Here is a 21,718-nt window from a genome sequence, read left to right on the forward strand (position 1 = left end):
TTTAAAAAAGGTAAATTTACACAAATGATTGAGTACTTTAAACAAATCAATTGGGTTAAGCTGTTTCATGATAAATCAGCCTGTGAATGCTATGAGTTATTCTTTCATACATATAATAAATCTTGTCGATTGTTTATTCCTATTTTTAACAACAAAATAAGGAGTAGTCAACCTTGGTTGGATGCAAATGTTAAAAAGGCGAATAAAGATTTAGAATTCTCTATTTTATTCGAATGTGCATCGGCAAAATCAAGAATCTGGAAAGGCATTCAACAAAATGTGCGCTAATGTTAAAAAATAAATCAAAAGATCAACTGGAGAATACAAATTGGATTTAGTAAAGAGAGCAAAACTTGCATCGAAACTTTTGTTCTCATATGTAAATAGAAGACAAACGTAAGATCCCGAATTAGAGCAATCAAGAATAAAAAAGAACAAACTACAACTGAAATTTCAAACATTTCAAATATATTAAATAAGCAACTTAAGTCTTTGTCAATGATAATGACCAAGCAATACCCAAGTTCTTGCAAAAATGTGAAAACCACTGTGATTGTAGCAAATTGTCTAATAAGATCACTTATGAAAAAATACTAAAATGTTAGAAAGTTTAGATGAGTCAAAAACAATGAGTTTTGATGAAATGAGTCCGTTTGTTTGAAAACACGCTGCAGAAAGTTTTATTTTTCCAATTATCCATACTTTCAAATTAAGTTTTGATACTGGATGTGTACCGTGCCATTGGTCTGATGCAAATATTTCACCAATCTGTAAAGAGGGATTAAAACTTAAACCAGAAAACTATCCTTAACGTCTGTAATTTGTAAAATGTTTGATAAGCTTGTTCGGGACACAATTCTGGGACATTTAGTTTCAATTAGTCTTATTTATGAGGAACAAACTGGTTTCTTTCCAAACAAATCATTCACAACAAATCAGATTGAGACGATTGACACCCTTACATATGAATTGCAATTGGTAATACAATTTAAGAATGGGTATCTGTTATCAGTGGCGTTCCCCAGGTTCGGTTTTGAGTTCTATTTTATTTCTGCTATTCATAAACGACTTGCCAGAAGTTGTGCTAAACACATTTAAAATGTATGTTGATAAAAGCAAAATAATAGCCATGAAAGATTCCTTTAATAAACAAGCAGAAATAAAACCGACCTTTACAACATTGTGAAATGGTGCAACAGTTGGCGTATGGAACTTAATTGCAAAAAATGTAAAGTGATGAGATTCGGAAACAAAACTTTTTTCAAGGAATTTTAAAACACACACAATGAATGTTGATGGAATTATTTGTAACCTCTCAAACAGCATGTTAGAGAAAGATCTAGGTATTTTAATACAACCGGTATTTTTATACAACCGGTATTTTTATACAACCGGATACGAAATAGAAACATCAAACACAAGTATGAGTTAACAAAATTTCAAAAGTACTTTTTACTAAAAAATTCATTTGAAAGTAGAGGTTTTTATATATGGAGAATTTTGTATACTACCTACGTGCGACTTTATCTTGAATTTACGGCTCCAGCATGATGTCTGCCAAATCTAGCAAAAGAGTCCAATACAAGCCCACAAAAATACCCCACTCAAATCAAATGCTTAATTATAAAAATTGGCTAGTTAAAATGGGTTTAACGACTTTAAATCTAAGAAGAAAACGAGGAGACTTGATTCATTTATACAAGATATTGAACCATTTAAAATTTTTCGATCCTAATGTCAAACCAGTCTTTAAGTCAAGTTTTGAATAAGATGGCCCATGCTTATCAACTAGAGGTCACAAACATAAAATCAGGATGCAGTGTTTCATCCCTCGCAAAATAAATGATTTTGGTGCATTGATTAATTCAAGGATCCATTTCTTCTTAAACAGATTGTGTCAAATTTGGAACAAACTTGCTGGTATTGTTGTAGAATCCGAGAATTCGAACAAGTTCAAAATGAGTCCGGACGAATAGTTGACGGAAAATGAAAAAATTTTGTTTAAAAAAAAAAGTAATCGGCTGCTATAGCTGAACGTTGCTACGTCTCAGCTTGTGGATAAGATTCACGCAGTTTACCACTAACTAAAAGATGAAAATTTGGCCAAGTTTTCATAAAAAGTTGGATAATGTCTAGAGGTCACCGTATTATAAAGTTAATTTTTTGATAAATTTGTTACTAAAAAAATGTTCATATAGACTTAATTTCTTAGAAAAAGTTGTTTCGTTGTATGCAAAATATATTTTTGATCGTAATTGACAACTAAAAGTCGTTGCGTGATTAAAAAGTTTCCATTGCCAAATAGACAGCTGTATGTAAGTATATAAAATTTTATAAACTCTTTTTTAAAAATGGATGTTTTATTATTTAGCGAAATTAAAATTTTAAAGATAATTATAAAACTAGTTAATTATATAGGTGAATATTTTGTTATAATGATGAACCTTAGAAAAAATAACCAAGTTTGGTTAATTTGTCACCCTGATGTATTTATCTAAAAAAAACGACACTTCTGCAAGAGATATGTTTAAATTTGTTCTTAATGAGGTTAAAGAAGTTTGGGAAAAAGCTGGATTTGTTGAGACTAGATCAGATACTCTTTCTTTTCATTGCTTACAAAATTGTAAAAAGGTGAAAATAAAGAAAATTGAGCAGTCAAAATGTTAAAGCTAGAAAAGAAGAAATTGTCAGATTTTTTAATGAACTTGCACAACTTTGCGGTATTTGATTTCATGAAGACCAAAATTAAAAGAAGATTGGGCATTTTATAAAGATCAAAAGAGTAGCAGAAAATCTCACATGATAGATAGGATGAATTTAGGTTTTTCAAAATGTTTAGAATGTCAAGAAGTTATACTGATGGATTACTGGAGAAGATTAACTAAAGATCAAAAATCAAGTGCTTTCGAAGTCAGTGAATTAATAGTGGTGATAAAGAAGATCAAAAAGATACAGAGTTTTCTCTTTAACCTCCTAAAAAAAGAAGATGCTTTTAACAAATTCACTTAAAATATTAGTAAAGATTTTTTCAGAAGTTACAGTATTTGTGGTAGACCGATGTTGTTTATTAGGTCGCCAACATCTTTCAATTAAATCAAAGATCATTGCAAAAGTGGAGGCAAACTTAAAGATATGTCCATTTCATTATCAACTGTGCATCAAAACAGCTCTGTCAATTAAAGTAACTGGCTGGGAGATATACAAACCAAAAAAGTTCATTTTGCAATGGGATTCGAAGTTATTTCATTTAGACATAACTCATAATGAAGAAAGTGTTGCAGTTCTTGTGAGCGCATTATAACCGATTTCTTTATTTATATACTATGTATATTATACAAAAAAATTAACTAAACTTTTATTTGCCGGGCTACTTTTGGTAGTATTTACTTATTGGTATTTATAAGATTCAACAGATAAAATTCGATGTGATGCATGAAACTCGCGCAAGGCTAGAAATTTTTTTAAAAACATTGTTGGTATATGCTTTGAGGAGCAAGCATCTTAAATTAAAATTGAGTTTAAGAGACCTCGTTGGCTACCATGTCGCCATCATCATAACAAGCTGCACATTAAACATGCATTTAAAGCATTTACCGCGGAAAACTATCAGTGGGCCGAATAGTTAAAGTTCACAATTTAGCTGCAATTCATTGTGCAAAATTTATGGCACATTCTCTATATATTTTTAAAATGAAATTCTTATCTGATATATTATAGTGCATTATTGTATTATTAGTATAAATGTATTACGTCCGATGATGAGAGAATTAAGATCCACTGCATGGTTAAGTTTATTAGTCTTTTTTATTCAATGCAATCTCCGCTAGAGAATTTCAATATTTTTCATGTCAATAACTTCATATTTTTTGTTGCAATGAACTGGTAACATAAAAAGGATTCAGATATTTGCTGTAAATTCATCAATTAACCGATACGTTTGGTATTTAACGGAAGAGCTTGTTACTTTTTCCTTATTTAGTTAAAAATTGTCATTCTTCACCAGAACAATGATGGCAAAGAAACTTTTTCTACGCTAAGGTATAATTTTTTAAATTTGGAACCCAAAATTTCCGACATTAAATTCTTCAAACATTTTTATTTTTTAATTAGGGCACGGTCTTGGCTTTTTTCGATTTATTATGACTATCAAATGATCAAGATAGGCTCCAGATAAATCCACAGCAGTGGATTTATCTGGAGCAGTGTAAGTTCTTCCAAGATTATCGAACTGCAAAAAATTTTGTTAAACAAGTAGAAGTAACAAATGATCGCGCCGAAAGAGGAATCAAGCTTATTGGCGATTTTCACGAGTGTGCGTAAAATGAAGAGCAACGTCTATTTATTTTACAAGTTGTAAAACAACAACTCAGAAAACGAAATCTATTTTATTTAAAATCAAAACTAGTTAATTATAGTATTTTTTATATTATTAGTATTTTTTTAATAATAATAATATTCTTAAGAAAAACTAAAGCCTAAAAGTATCCTGATTGAGTTTTAATTACAGTTTCACGAAAATTTTAAAGAATAAAAGGTTTAAAATATTGTAATATTAAAATAAGGTAAAAATATAAAAAATAAAAAAAAGGATTTGTAGCTTTATATTTTTAATACGGCGACCTCTAGACATTAAGCAATTTTTCGGAAAATTTGGCCAACTGTTCATCTGATAGCCTCGAATATATATACTAAATAACATAACATAAAGTTAATTATTTTTTCAAGTTATTTAGTTTTTAAAGTGGTAAAAAACGCCATTTTTTCAAGATGGCAACCTTTAAATGACATTTTCAATGATATATTATTTAAACTATATGTCTAACTTGAGGGATTTTATAGGACGAAAAATGAAAACGCTTTTTTTTTTGTTTATAAATATAGCCCGCAGTTTGTAAAAAGATCAAAAGCTGATGTGTGGAATAACAGTTAAAAATGCAAGTTTAGAGCATCAAAAGTTCCCAATAAGTTAAAGATATTTCAAAAACACGTGTCAATAATTATGAAATACTTATAAAAAATTTTTTACCCTAGGCCTAGCCTAGGTTTATTAAAAAGTATTATAATTCATAAAAATGCTTCAAAAGCGTGTTTTGTTTCATTTTTATATTCAAAACTTTAATCCTTTTCTAATCGGAAATGAATTTAGGAAACATTTTTTTCATAAATAGTATTTATATTTACTCAAAATATATTTACTTAATTTGAGAAAAAAAAAATTAAATAATATTTGTTTACAAACCTAATCCGCCGTTTGTAAAAAGCGCAAAAGCAGCTTCATTTTTTGGATCAAAGTTAGTAGTGTTGTTTTATTAAATAACTATTAAATATATAAATAAATAATTAAATAACTATTAAATAATTCGACTATCTATTAATATATTTTCTAAAGTCGAATAAAATCGACTAATGCATTTTTGAAATCGACTAAGTTGACTAAAAGTCGATTTAGTTGAGGTATGGAAATAATTTATATTTTTGAAATAAATTTTAATAAAAAGAATAAAGTAACTTATATTCGCTTTCTATTTTTTAATATTATATCACTTGAATAATAATGGAGGAGAAAAGGACCGCTCCAACAACGGGACAATATATTTCCAGACCCCAATCATTCAGGGACCGCCTTAAATACTTGTTATATATCAATAAAGTCATTACAATCATGTTTACAATGAGATTGTATAGATTAATGAAATTTAAATTTTGGAGCTTCACAACTTAATTTTCCCAGGGCCCCGAGTCAACTTGGAGCGGCCCTGTATGAAAGTAGTTATGAAAATCACAAGCATCGAGTAAACGAAAGAAAAAAAATTAATGAAATACATAATCGAAAGTTTAATGGTATAAATAATGCTAATATGCAATGATTTAGCTAAAACTTTAATAGAGTAAACAAAACTTTAAAAGAGTCAACAAAACTTTAATAGAGTAAACAAAAAACTAGGGAATAATTAAAATAGTATATACTATTGTTACTAAATGAACAAACAAAAATTAAAGATAGAAAAGTTAAATTGAATGAAAAGGTATATTGATTTTAAAGTTTGACTAAGTTGATTTTGAGTTGATTAGTAGGAAGTTTATCGTCGATTAAATCGAATATTCAATTTTTTAAAGTCGACTAAAGTCGACTAATTTCGATTAGTCGATTTTAAGTCGATTTAGTTGAAGTCGATAACAACACTAGAATTTAGACATCTAGTTTACATAATATATGATTGGAAATTTAAAAAATTTTAAAAGTTTACGGACGTGTTTTTTGTCTATTTTTTACCCCGTTATCCAAGTAACAAAACCATTATTGAAAAATTGCTGGGATTGAAACACCCTAATATATATATATATATATATATATATATATATATATATATATATATATATATATGTATGTATGTATGTATGTATGTATGTATGTATGTATGTATGTATGTATGTATGTATGTATGTATGTATGTATGTATGTATGTATGTATGTATGTATGTATGTATGTATGTATGTATGTATGTATGTATGTATGTATGTATGTATGTATGTATGTATGTATGTATGTATGTATGTATGTATGTATGTATGTATGTATGTAAACTATTTATCAGCGATTCAGATATTAGTACCCATCTTCATAATTTTGAAAATACCCGCTTGAAATGTGTTTATTAATTACCATCGATATAAAAAGTTTAAAAAGCATCTTGAAATAGACTTGTTAAATGTGTAATAACGGGTAATGTAAGTCTATTTCACGCTGACCGTTTCTATATTATTATTTACATTGTCGTTTTACTTCAATATTTGATAGTAAATGTTAGAAAATAAAATCTTTGAAATCTTTGTTTTGAGTTAAAGATTAATATTCAATACATTATAACTTCTTATTGTAAAATTATAAACTTATATTTAAAAAAATCGTGGGCGCGTTTAACAATTTTTTTCTTTATTAAATTTCAGACCATAATTTTTTTTAGACGACCCACAGCTTATTAGGATCATCGCCCCGTTAATTTATATAAAAGAAAATAAAAGTTTGAATGTAAAATCTTTTTTCCTATAAAAAAGAAAGTTTATTTAATCTCTTTAATGTGTGTTAAACGCGAAGAGTTCACTAATTACCTGAGCACTTTAATAACCTCTATCATGACATTTGCGCAACAAATTTTCCCCGATGTTTTAATGTTTTTAGAAAGTTTTTTTTTAATAGTTCTCTCCCTTTCGTTTGTTATAGTATATATCTTTATATATGTTATGTATATAATACCTATAGAACTTCAAAAATATTTTATTTTGTATTTTAAAAAATTGAAAAAGATTGAAAAAAAGTTAAATGAGCGAGCAAAAGGATTTAAGTGGCCATAAGTCGATTTTTTTTAATGCGTCATTATTTCAATTTTTTGTGACAATTTATTAACAAATATATCAAATGATGATAAAAAATAAAGTTTGGTCCTCTTATTCTAGTATTCTACTCAGACAAGCATTTTTCCTACCTGGTAGAAGGTAAAAAAAAGTTTGCTAAAATTCGCGCATTTTATAACTTTTTAATTTTGCAATTCTTTTTTATATTTAGATGATTTATTTAATTTTTTTAAATCATAAAACCTTATTTAGACCTCCCTCCTCTTCCTTCAAAAAAATAAAAATGTGAGTGGGTTATATATATACGTCTTTACGAAATCATCACTTTTAAACGTCGAAAAATTTTATTAAGAAATTTGAATTTTGTAGATAAATTTAAGATTTTCAAAAAAATTATGTTAAATATACTGTTTTCCCTCCTCCCCCCCCAAAGTTTGGGGGAGGGCTGTAGATTGAGCTTTTCTTGTTCCCAAGTTCCAGTTACCGTAAATTTTTGACACATTCTCATTTGACATTAGTATTAAAATAGAAATGTTTGGAGTCATCATCATGCCTGAAAAATAGATATATTGAACATGTGAAAACTGTGGCTCCGGCTCTGCATATACACAGTATTTCTTCACTATTTCTTGGGTCTTAGATACTGATGTTGTAAACATAAGGGGGGTTGATGTTTTGGATAAAATCAAGGAAGCTGGTATAAATAATCCCAACTTGTGCGCTGTGATTGGGAATGATAAGTTTTTATGATTTAAAAGGGAAGATTAAAACATTTGTTTCCAAGCTGGTTAAACATGACAAGCACAGAAGAACCTACTCTCAAATTGAGGAGCATGAAAAAGAATGGCTGTCGTTAGAACTGTATGCAAGACCGCTCCTCCTACACCAGACCAGGAAGGTCTGCAACACCATGGACTGATAGCTCGGAGACAGCTAAAAAGAGAAAAGTATCACGTGGTATATTAAAATCTAGATAATTGTTTTTATTTTGTATAAAAGAATTTTTCTTAAAATATGAAATTTTTTTTAGTTTACTTAGTGACCATTGTACAGATAAACTTGCCTGTGCTGATGCATTAAGAGCCAAATCAAGACCAGGAAAGGCAGGCTTTTCAAAAGTTATTAAACAATCCGTAAAAATCCAGGAAAAGTATTGAAAATATAAAACCTTATCCGGTAATAATGAAAACAGAAGAGGCTCTTGCATTAAAGATAAATTTCAATTTATGCAATTGGAATTGGAAATGAACAATGCTTTTTCCAAACTGAAACTGTTCCATTGAAACTGGAAATAGGGAACACTACTGTATGGTAAAAACCAAAGCCTTCAAGCCCCCATTTTTGAAAAAGTATGCAATGAGCAAGCTCTAGATTTAGGACTATCTACACCGCCGTGTTGAATACTAGTTTTTGAATTCATTTTACATTGAGGATATAAAATGGCTATTAAAAGATACCAGACTTGGTTTCTAGAAAATAAACTGTCTGTAAAAGCTTGGAAAAAGGAAATCAAGAGAAAGTTTATAGAGGAGTTAGGTGATTTGGAAATATCAATACAGGAAATACTGCAAGAATAGCATTTCTTGTAGCAGAATTTTTCTCTGAAATAACAGGAGTTAGCTTGGATATTATTATGAGGCGCAGAAACATATTGAAAGCAGTTGGATTCCACCTAAACTTGGGTGCTTTTAAAGTGTACTGTTTTGAAACTTCAGAGCTAATAGTTTGAAACCTGTCATTGGTATATTATGCCATCCACCCCTAACAAGATTCTGGAGCATGGTTTTTTAATAGCTGAATATTTGGATCTTCTCGTTGGAGTTTATTCTAAGAAGGAAGCACAAAATAAGGCCATAAGAAATGCAAGACTTAATCACACATGCAAAATATCTAGAATTAATGTGATGAACCAATTCCATTATCTACTTATAAAAACCAATCCTCTGATCTCTTCCTTTGCTTTCAAAAACCCCAAGACAATAGTGATCTTTTGATCCTTATGTTCAGGACATCCTTAGAGGAGATGAATATTCTTTAAATAAATGTTATTTTTTTAAGTTTTAACTTTTTCTTGTAAGAATTCACCTATCAGTAAATAAAATCAATGGGATTACACTTTTATGCATAAAAAATAGGGTAAATCAACATAATACACATTTTTTCATCAAGAAAATATTCTTAGAATGATTTAAGAATTTAAATATAAAAAAAAGTGTACCAGATTATTCAAGGGTAGAGGGGGAGAAGGTCTAGGAGAAAAAAACCTAAAAACTATGAAACTACATACTTTTATGTTTATTATTGAAAATAATTTGATAAAAATGTTCATTAATTTACAAAATTAGAGTTTTGGCCGCTTTTTGGGCATTTCGCTTCACTGTGCATAGCAATGCAATTCAGAAACACTGCAAGCTATCCACTAAGGCCACTCAGACATAATATTCGAAAATTTAATAAACTTTATTTAATAAACAAAAGACTTTATAAAGCAACAAATAAATGGTATAAAGCAAAATTAAGGAGATATTAGCGCAATGTAATTTTTAAGTTTAAGGAAGACTGTAAAACTTGTTATATGTTTTAATATTATATAATTTGAAGTTTACATAAATTAGATTATCGTAATTACTTTCGTTCACATTTTCTAATAAAAAAAGTGCTGCAACTATTTCACTGCAATGGCTGCCCAGAGTTCCGCGTCAAACACGCACGATTGAGCGTTACTATTAAGTTGCTAAATATATAATTATATATATATATATATATATATATATATATATATATATATATATATATATATATATATATATATATATATATATATATATATATATATATATATATATATATATACATTAGGCCCCTCTATGCTGATGAAAAAAATACACAGAAACTACAGACAAAGCAGCAAATATGCCTCTAAAAGTTACTTTTTTATGCTGTTTTTGAAAGCATTAATTTATGGAGTGTTCACTGCTGCTTGGGATAGCGCATTCCATAGGACAATGTAGTTCTTCACAATTTCGTACAAACTGGCGTTCTAGTTTTGATTATGCCCACCCAAAATATACTTGGCTCTACTTTTTGAAAGTTTTTGCGGGACAAAAAAACTAAAAAACAGTAAAGCCAAGTTTTTTTTGGGTGGGTATAATCAAAAACTAGAACATCAGCTTGTATGAAATTGTGAATAACAACATTGTCCAATGGAATGCGCTACCCCAAGCGGCAGTAAACGCTCCATCAATCAATGTTTTTAAAAACTTTCGTCAACTGAAACTGAAAAAAGCTTAACTGACGCGTGGTTTTAAATTGTTTGATTAGGCCTGCTCTTTTACGGCGTTCTTCAAGTGTTGTTTGACCGAGCTGTTGGTGTCAATTTTCGTAGAACAGGTGTTTAATAGATTATATTTGGGTTTATATTTATATAGGTGTTTAATAGATTAAATTTGTTGTTTGATGATGACTTGCTCGAGGATAGCAATGTCGGACTTTAAATTCGGCGACCGGCAAACTCGAGGTCGGGATGAATATAAATAAGATATTATGTGCGCCATAAATAAAAACTGCTACTCCGAAATATTTTTTTGAGTCACCCTAGCTTTCTATTCGCAATTGATGCAGCTGACTCTACTTGTGGTCTGACTTTAAGGTCTTTGGAGATCATCACACCAAGGTCTCGTTTGACTACAGTCTTTTCGAGTGAATAGCGCGTGCCATCAACGTTGGTCATTGAGTAATTGCGCGTCGATTTTTTACATGCGCGGCCAACATGCATTACTTTGCATTTCTCAATGTTGAAATGCATGAGCCAAATATGTGACCATTTCACATTTTCACCTTTGATGACCACTCATTGACTTTGGTCGCGTAACCAAGCTGAGATCCAGTCTAAGAGCGTGCCTTAAATACCGTAGGCTCTTAGTTTATGAAGAAGGTTCTTATGCGGCACTTTGTCAAACGCCTTTACAAAGTCTGTGTATATGACGTTTACTGCGTGGCTGTGATGAATGGCTACCTTCATGATGTCCCGAGTTTCTAGCAGGTTTGAAACGCAACCCTTGCGATGAACAAAGGTATGTTGCTTCGGAGTAATTAAGCCATTAGCAACAAAGTGTTCCATTATGCTTGTCTCAAGAATTCTTTATATCATTTTGCATGAAAGGTATGTGAGCAAGATAGGCCGGTAGTTTGATGCATTTATTTTACTCCCCTTTTTGAAAATAGGCGTTACATTTTATTTTCTCCACAAGTCGGGGAGATTACTTATTAATAAAACTAGTTTTTTCAACTAGTTTTTCATATGTATAGGCTAGGAAAAAAGAGTAAGTTTTTTGAATGCAAAAAAATAATTCAATTATTATTGGCTAATATTTCTGCAGTAGGAATGCCAATCAAATTTAGTGAATGAGGTTTGTGGTTAAATCCCATTTCTAGTCTGTGATACGTGATTAAATACCATTTCCAGTCTGTGAATTGTGATTAAATACCATTTCTAGTCTATGATTTGTGATTAAATACCATTTCCGTGATTTTTGATCGAACACCTATGCATTTCTGTGATAAAATACCTTTGCATTTTCGAGTTGTAGGACTCTTTTCATATCTTGTAACTCATTACTTTTACCAACTTTGTAATGATTTTCAATAAAATCCATATCAAAAAAACTTATTTTAATTGACCCAACGGGCATCTGCTTTAAAAAGTTACATTTTTTAAATATTGTTTAAATCTTCTAAACTTTACAAAAACTTTTAAAAACAAATGCCTTGAGGCATTTGCTTTTAATTACTAAAGTTATTCGTTTATTTTCCTGATTATTAAAATTATTCTTTTGTCTTGTCATCGATTTTTTTAATGATTTTATTTTGAAAATAAGGAGTAATATTATTTGTAGCACTTTCATGGTTACGGATTTTAGAAATTATTTATTTTCAACCCTTAAATTTTTTATCATAAAATAAAGAATAATATTAAGAATAATTAATATAATCAGAGGCAGTTTTACAAATAAAAGGTTCTAAAATAAAAGGGTACGGATGGGGGTATAAATAAAGTTCTAAAACACAAGGGTAAAAATGGGGGTAAAAATAAAGTTCATAAATAAAAGGGTAGGGATGGGAGGTAATTTTTAAAAAGTACAACTGGTTCCGTAAAAAAAAAAAAGAAAAGTTTTTAAAACTAAAATTTACCCGATTGAATTATGTTAAATACCCAATTAGCCAACTAAATTCGTAAAAAAAACAATTAGAACTTGAAAATCACCTTGTTTGGAGGGTGGTAAACATTTTACATGTTTTGTACAGAACATCATCGAGCAAATCAAATTATTTAAAAAACACAGTAAAAGATTAATTTCAAATGAAGATTTTTGTGGTAAACATAATTACAATGCATTGTAATTAACAACAATTTTTATCCAGAACTTTAAGCAAAGCTTTAATATAAGCTGTGGATAAAAATTGTTTTGTCTACTTTTTAAACTATTAACCGAATTTAATATAATGAGTAAAAATTGTGAAACATTAGTTATTTAAACTAAAAATGAAAAAAAAACAACGTTAATGTAGACGTTTTGGACAGACCACTATATGGAAATATCAAATTATTTGAAAAACATACTAAATAATTTTTAACGTAAATTTTACTGTTCAGATGTAGTATGGTTTAGGTGTGTGATTCAAAAATTTGAATCACACGCTGTTAAGAACTAATAAATAGTCTATTTTGAGATTTTTTAATTATTGATTTATATGAACAAATGCCTATGAAATAATGTCACTTAAAATCTAAACCTTGAGTACTGAAATGTCTCGAATGCCGGCTAGCCAACAATATATTCGTTAAAAAACCGACTATAAGTTGAAAATACCCTTTAAAGTTACCGTTTTAAGAAAGGGTGTGAGCAAGAGGGTGACACCTCACACCCTTCCTTAAAACCGCTCCTGTTGAACATCAAACACCTCTAATGGCATTCTAATTTTTTTTATGATAACAGCGAAGTAGCGTTCAATAATATGACTTTTTCATCTCATTGTGGTTGAAATTAATCTTTACGTAAATTTTAGTTTTATATATCAAAGTAAAAACTAAAATCGTTACATGTTTTAAATCGTTTATCTTAAATGTATCATTACGAACAGAACGTTTTCAGCATTGAAAGATTTACTTTTTTGTACGGGTGTGAGTGACCATCACCGACTAATATACATCATACTTTTGCGTTTTGTAAGTTACCATCAAATTTACTTTTTGTAAAATACCATCAACGAAACTAATATATGGATTGTTTAAGAATATTAAAAAAGGAGAACTTCACAATCTCCATAATAACTTAAAATATTGTTTTGGTGTGTATGTATATTTTGTGAAATGCCTTGCCTCCGTTGTCAATAATTAGGGAAAAATAACTAAAATAATAATGAATATGACATTATAGGGTAAATTAGATTAATAACAAACCTTATAACTAAAGCAATTAGTATGTTATATAAAAAATTTATGGTTGATAAATCTGATGTTTTGACGCTAATGTACAAAAACAAAGACATGAGATGCAAAGGCAATTTTACGGGGAGGGGAGAAGGTGGGGAGTGTAACACCCTCCCTTCTCCTCCCTCCCCTCCTTCCCTTCCAACTCCTCCCGAAGAAGGTGATTTTCAACTTATAGTTGTTTTTTTTTACGAATTTATTCGGCTAGTCGGGTACTTGACACAATTCAGTCGGGTAAATTTTCGTTTTGATGACTTTTTTTTTTTAGAAGCCAGTCGGTACTTTTTGAAGATTCTCCCCTCCCCTGGCCCCCCTCCTCATTTTATTTGTAGAATTACCTCTGATTAGATGGTTGACTTAAATCATTAACTTAACCAATAGTTGCTTTCTTTGGTTGCTATTCTGTAGTTGCTACCCATATAAACTCTGATAACTTTTGGTTGGTATAAAAAAATATTCCAAATTATCTTTTCTTTTTTTTTTTTGGGCATAAATATAACAGTTTTATATATGAAAATTTTCAAATTAAAGAAGTCATGGACTACTTTATATAAAGTCTTGTTTAAAACTCTGACAAGATCGCAAAAAGCTTTTAGATTTTCAAAAAAAAGCTGGTACAAAAATAATAGCGTTTGCAAAATTCAACTTTAAAAATAAAAAAACCTAAGTTATTTTTTTTTATAACAAATAAACGAATAGGTTTATACAATAAATTAAAGTTCATACCTTGCATGCATGTACAGTTGTATCCAAAACGTGTATCAGCACATTTGGCGTTAGGATCGCATTGATTTTTATAAATACCGGTTTCTGAACATTCATTTATCAATTGGCAAGTGAAACCGTTATTGTTGACATCTATTGATCCTTTATTACAAGTACAGGTGTAAGCACCATCGGTATCTGTACAAATTGCATTATTTTTATCACAACCGTTAAGGCTCGGAAAATTGCATTCATTCAGAGTTTTATTTCCAAATAGTTCAATTCTTAAAGATTTCTTAACTTTGAAAGAAACAGGGGTAATTCTAACTATTTGTGCAAAGATTCCATCATAACCAAAAAAGTTGTAAATTACATCGTTGCTTCCAACACTAGAAGGAACGTTGAAAAAAAAGGTCTTATTTGCGTCATAATTAACTTTAAGATCTTGTAAGTTGACGCCGTAATCGACGTTGTAAGACAATACTACCATTTGTAATGGTGCGTTTGATTTCCCCTGCGTAGCAATCATTTTTATAAAACTCGCAACTCCTAAATCTATTTGAAGATATTCATTAGTTGCTGGAGTTGGGTTTCCGAACCAATCAGAAATCTGATAAAGACGGGCGTAAGATGGATTTGAAGAATAAACATTTGACGAAAACTGGTAAGCAGGAAGAGCTTCATATTCGTAGTTTGGCGAACTTATCTGAAATTAATACAAATATATTCATCCATGAAATTTATTATACAACTTTGTTTTGAAAACAAACTTTTAGATATAAAACTTATAAATGTTATTTATTTATTAAAATTAAAAGCAATTTTCAGTAATACTTTTTTTTTGGCTTTTACACTGTGTACAAACATAAAGATATTTTGAATCTAAAGACAATTTGTTAATTTGCTGCTCTATGTAGAACATATCATGATTTTCGGGTCAGGGAAATGACAGTGTTTATTTGGTATCCAACGTTAAAAATAACTAGAAAATATGGTCACACTTTAATAAGTTTGGATTTGTTGTCTAGAAATTAAAAATTTAAAATGATGGTCGAGCTACATATTGAAATTTGATACAATAAATATTTGCATTCTAACATTATAATATTGATTTGATTATGCGATATATATAATCATTGACTGATTATAATTATGTATTATATTCACCTGTTATACTTATGTATTAAGTTCGATTGTTATATTAATATATTTTTATTGTACTATTTATTTACAGGGTTTCCCATCTCATTTCGACATTGTTTCATTTAACTTTGATGTTTTATCTGTATATTTTGACAGTGTTGCGTTCAATTTTGACAGCGCTACGAATACTTCAATCAATATAAGATAAAAATTTTCTTTCTAAATTGATTAAGATAATATAAATTTTAGTTTTTATGCAAACTAAAGTTTAAACAAAAAATAATCAGGTTAAAAATACTGTTGTTGCAAATAATTTCTTAATAAAAAATAACAAATAAAAGTGTAAGTTTATGAATAATTAGTTATCTTCTTGAACTCGGAATTGTAAACTTAAGCATATGCCCAAAATAATTATTGCAATTTGTGCTTGATAATATTTAATACATCATTTTGAATATTTTTAAGTAGTTCCTCCTCAGTTTTAGTTGAACATCTTATAATAAATTGTTTCCATATTTTAGTTCGGACGTGTTTTTTGAAATTATTTTAGTTTTGTTTTTTAACTACCGTAGTTTTTTGCAAATTAGTATTGTTTATAATAAATGTTAGTGTAAAAAAAGTTCCAACTTTTCCTCCGCTTGATAGAAACCTTCTAGAAATGCAAAAAATCTCTCTTTTCCTGTATTCCATTTCCTATGACACATACCAAATATGCATGAATTTAAAAATTCATATAAATGCAATGTCATAAATAATAATTTAAATACTGAATTATGTAACAAAAATAATATTGCATTCATTCAATAAAAACGTATCCTCAAAAAATTTTCATACTATCTCATTCAACTATTTTCAACGATCATAGCGTTATTGCTTTCACTTTAATTGACGTTTTCTCAACACAACAAACCTTTTCAGCGGCTTGTTTAGGTTTTTATACACTGTTTTGAATTTTTTCTGATATAGCACGCAGCTGGATCTCTTGCTCATCAATATACTTTTTTAGATGATATCTGGTTATGTGAAACTTACATCTAGAAGTAATTCTTTCAAATCTTTCTGGTTTACAAGAGTTGGTTAATCAAGTTCAGTCACAATGCCAAATTCTATATATCAAACTAAACACTGAAAAAGTTTATTATATCCAGTAAAAGTTCAATTACAAAAAACACAATTTAAATAAACGGCTCTTCCCTACACCTCAATAATAAACTGAAACACCTCGGGTTCCTATGGGATAATCAAAGTCGTACATAAAATATAGCTACACTTCAAACAACAAATGTAAACGAACGTATTATTCAGTTTCAATCAATATCCAGAGCTCTTATAAAATCTGGTATTGGTTTTGCCTGCCATTAGCTATAGTACATTTGTTCAAATCTTTGGCCGAATCTATCGTACGGCTTAGAAATTTGTTGTTATAATAATTTACATCTTAATAAATTGGACGCTGTTGGAAAGTCATCATTAAAATTCGTCTTTAATATATCAAAGTACAGCGAAAACTATCTGCATCCCTTTTTTAAAATTTATAACAAATCTACCATCCTCTTGAAACTTTAACAAAAGTTATCAGAAAAAATAAGTGGCATAGCGACGTAACTGTTGAAGAATATTAAGTACTGGTAGTAGAACAAGGTAGGAAGTATCACACATACCATAACGAAATCGGGAAAATGTATCAATATCAACAGCAACATTATCTCAGTCATTTCAGAACAAGGCAAAAGTTATTTGTTTGTGACACGAGATGCGACAGTACAAATGTAAACACAGGTTCCTAATGTGGAATAATCTGCCAAGTTGAACTAGCTCTTGGACGTCCTGTAAACTGCTTGATTTGTATGTTGCACAATTGAGTGGCCCTTGCGTCACCTATTTACTCATTTGGATTGTGTTACATCTGGTGCTACCATTTTTAGTGGAGCAAGGTACTGCTGACTTGCAAATCAAAACCAATCGTTTTGTTTCAACAAATTTAATGCCGAGACAGTATGCCAATTTTAGATAAAGATATCTTAGATGACCTGTCTTCAGACCAATTGTATCTCTATCACATAGTTAATACAATTAAGTGAATTTAGTGAAATTAAAAAGTGGCCTAAATTGAAAATTAGGAGGTTTACGCACCTAATTTTTAAATTTAGGCCACTTTCAAACTAAATTCACTAAACCACGCAAGGTGCTTGACAATGGTCAATAAAGGTTGTCGATTGTATATTGCCATTCAGAACCCTACAAACAATGTTTGTTTGATCACACACTTTATAGTAAGTAACTACGGTCTAATCTGGTTAACCATTAAGGGATCCCTTCTGTGAATCAATGGTGCAAAGCATGTTTAGTTATTCACCACCCCAATCCCAAGAAGGTCATTACAGTCGAGGAGGCTAATTTTTTTTTGTGGTGGTTTTCAACCCTCTCTCAACTCTATAACTCCGAAACGCGAACCTTGATGAACAAGTGCGGAGAAATAAGTTGAGCGCTGTACTACCAGGGATGTGGTGGGGATCAAACTCGGAACTTCTCACTTATGAGGCAAGCGGTCTACCACTACATCACTACCGCATTTTAAATGACTGAGTGGAACTAATTGATTGTATTAATGCATCTGAGACACAAGAAAACTATGAGCATATTAAATTAAGATATTGGCTTCAGAGAAATGCCACTTTCTGTTAAATATTTTGATCACTTACAATGTGTTGAACGCAGTGTGAAACTTGTTATGGAAGTCTCGCGTGCAGTTTACGGATTTGACGCTGGAGACTATTTCATAAAAATTCGAGTTCACTCTCGCAGTTTTATGCAGCAGACTAGAAAAAGAATTATGCTAACAACTTTGTAGATGGTGATTCCACATAAAAAGTATTGTATACTTATTTGCAGATTATTGTGTAACAAGTTTGTTCTGTTTAATTAAGGGGATATACAAACAGTACAACAACTTTCAGTATTAATGACTTTGGAGCGATAATGGCAAAACTTCAAGGTAAAAAATAAGGTGGTTCACCATGCCTCTTATTAATATTTTGATTATACTTTATTCATTTACAGGTAGGCGCAACAAAATATTCAGTATTAGACTAAATTTTTATTTTCAACACACCCAAGTATAACAAAAATTTTCCATTAGCATAGGAAAAGCGCTCTTATAAATTACATAAGATTTTTAATCGAAATACAGTTAAAGTTAGCTACAGTTGCACAAAAAATGTGGAAAAAATTATAAAAGGTTACAAAAATGCTTCGTTAAACAAAAAATAAATTCTATGGGAAAATTCTAGAAAATTTTATTTGTAAACATAAAAACAATTGGCCAATGAGTGGATAATGTTTCAAAAAACGCAGTACCGTAAACCGGGGTAACTTTGTACCAATTTTGATAAAGATAACTTTTTGAAAAAAAAGGACATTTTCCCAAAACTATTTTATGCTCAAAGTTGTGCATTACTAATGTCATTTTATTAGTAAAATGGTGTATTCATTGTTTCACCAAATACAAGATTTTATGGAAATAATGAGGTTATCAATGCTACTCGGCAATGGGGTAACTTTGTCATAGTAAATTGTTTTTTTAGCACCGAATGTAAATTAAGTGTTATTAACCACATTTAATGTAATTTAAACTTACAGTTAGCATTTATTTCAAAAAGGGGTACCTAAAATATGTCATGAAATTTAAAAAGGACAATAAAAATAAATATAAACAGTATTAAAGAAACATATTAGCTAAAATAATTTGGTTTTTTTTAATTATTTTTTTTATTAAATCTCAGAAAAAGCAAAAAATAAGAGAGTACTAAAGAATAAACAAACAATTTGTAACATAAACTCTGTTCTTTTTTAAAAAAAATTTAAACATCTCTTCAGTAATCTATCATTAATTCAATAGAGACTGATTCACCTTCAGATGCTGTTTCACTATCGTATTCTAGAGAAATAAATTTTCCTGGTCTAATTTTAGGTCTTTTTATATATATATTTTTTTTTATTCTTATTTTTACTTTGTGTAACATCTTTCTTATCACCACCTTCAATTTTTTTCTCATTTAATATGTCTAAAAAGCTCTGGTCGAAAGCTTTACGGAACTCAAGACATTTTCACTTGGTAATTTGATATACACAGCATTACGATTAAATGGCACCAAACCACAAGCTCTAAATCCAATTATTAAATAATTTCTCGAACATTCATTAATGGATGTCATTAATTCATTCAGCAACTTAGAGAAGTCTTCTTTTGGTAATGTTGCAAACTTTTTACCACGAGAAGTGAGTTTCCAATCCAGAAATATACTTCTCCATGCTTTTTTTAATGGTGCAAAGAATGTAACATCAAGAGGTTGAAGTAAATGGATTGAATTGGGCAGAAGGCATATGAATCTAATGTTATGTTTTTCACAAGAATTAATAACTTTATGACATAAATGGGAAGAGAGATCACTTAATAATACTTTTTTCCCAAATTATTTTTTAACGCATGACAATAATGTTCAAAAAAACCATTCCTCAAAAGTAGCTTCAACAAACCAGCCAGATTAGGTTCTATTGAAGCGAGAATTTTTTGGACCATGTTTTATCCATAAATCGTATAAATGTGTGCTTTTAAAAACTGTGCATGGTGGAAGAATTTCTCCAACACCATTTCCACAAAACGTTACAAAGAAACAAGCCTTACTCCTTTTCAATACTCTCTAAAGATATTTAGTTCCACGTTTCATAACAACTTTTTTATATCCAGGTTCATCACGCAAATTTGTTTAATCATAATTCCAAATGTTACAAGGTGCAATTCCTTCAAGCTCAAGTTTAATATTGTCAAAATAAATTTTTAATTGTTCTTTGTTTATAGCTGCATGTTTTCTTTTATTATTTTATGCAATTCTATGGGTTAACTGTGAACGTTTCATAAAACTTGAGACCCAATCATCACCAGGAATAATGTTTTTAAATATTTTTACAGTACGATTTTACAATTTTAAATGACCAGCTACTAACATTTTAACATCAAGGTTATTTAATGGAAATCCTCAATCACACATAACCTTGATTCTAGATAAAAATAACTGCTCCTCATCATAAGCAAATATGGTTGGTGCACCTATGCATTTTTTATGCTTTGACTTCATTTTATTATGTATAGTGCTTCTTGGCATACTAAACCTTTTCGAGGCTTGACGAATAGACATACCTTCATTAATTGCACTCATACACTCTTTCAAAAGAATGGTATTAGGACAAGTGTTGTATGCACGTTTTCCAACACTATGCCTGTTATATTTATGAGGCATTATGCTTTAAACAAAAGTAAATATAACCAACACAAGCAAACTGCAATGTAGTAATTTATTAAACTATAATATAATTTTATTAAATTGCAATTAAATTTGAAAATAAGAGTCTATAAATTTTAATTTTGTTATAAAGTTTTATAATTTTATAACAAAGTTATTGATTTAGCAACAACAACAACAACTAGTTTAACAAGAAAATATACTTTTTTTAAAATCCTAAAACACATTCATGCAAAAAACTGTTTTTCAAAATAAGTTATTTGGATAACATGCTTCAAAAAAATATTCTAGTTATAATAAACAACGATCAGACTACTTTAAAATGAATATTATTTACTTGGCCAAAGTTACCCCAAAAGAGTATGAACCTACGAGGTAACTTTGACCAGTCTGTAAAAAAACCAGAATGTTGTTACTTGAGCCAAAAACTTTTCGCTTAATTTTATCTGAACGTTTGTCTTTAAAACAGAAGAAAAACTGAGTTGTTTGCTATCATTTTTATCTTTGTCCAGACAACATTCTGTTTTATAGATTTTGATAGTGTTTTCCAAGGTGTAGTTTTCATTCTTTTTCACTTATAGTAAAGAGCTTTTGCAACAAACTTCATATCAAAATTGAAGCAAGAAAGATTGCATTTACAAATATAACAAAAATAGTAAAACGTTACTTAACTGTTTAAAAGTTATAGATGTTTAATTTAAATTTTTAAAAAAGGCCAAAGTTACC

At 29.5% G+C, this 21,718-nt stretch overlaps 1 protein-coding gene across 1 annotated transcript in view; it reads right to left on the reverse strand.

Annotated features, from left to right (window-relative positions):
• LOC105845741 (uncharacterized) overlaps window positions 1-21,718 on the reverse strand; it is a 67,623-nt gene that overhangs the window by 37,646 nt on the left and 8,259 nt on the right. The window contains exon 2 of the mRNA XM_065810503.1: window positions 14,571-15,255. Coding sequence (XP_065666575.1) covers window positions 14,571-15,255 — 685 coding nt within the window. The remainder of the gene's footprint in view (window positions 1-14,570; window positions 15,256-21,718) is intronic.

This window comes from Hydra vulgaris, chromosome 11 (genome assembly GCF_038396675.1).
Source record: "Hydra vulgaris chromosome 11, alternate assembly HydraT2T_AEP".
NCBI lineage: Eukaryota > Metazoa > Cnidaria > Hydrozoa > Anthoathecata > Hydridae > Hydra > Hydra vulgaris.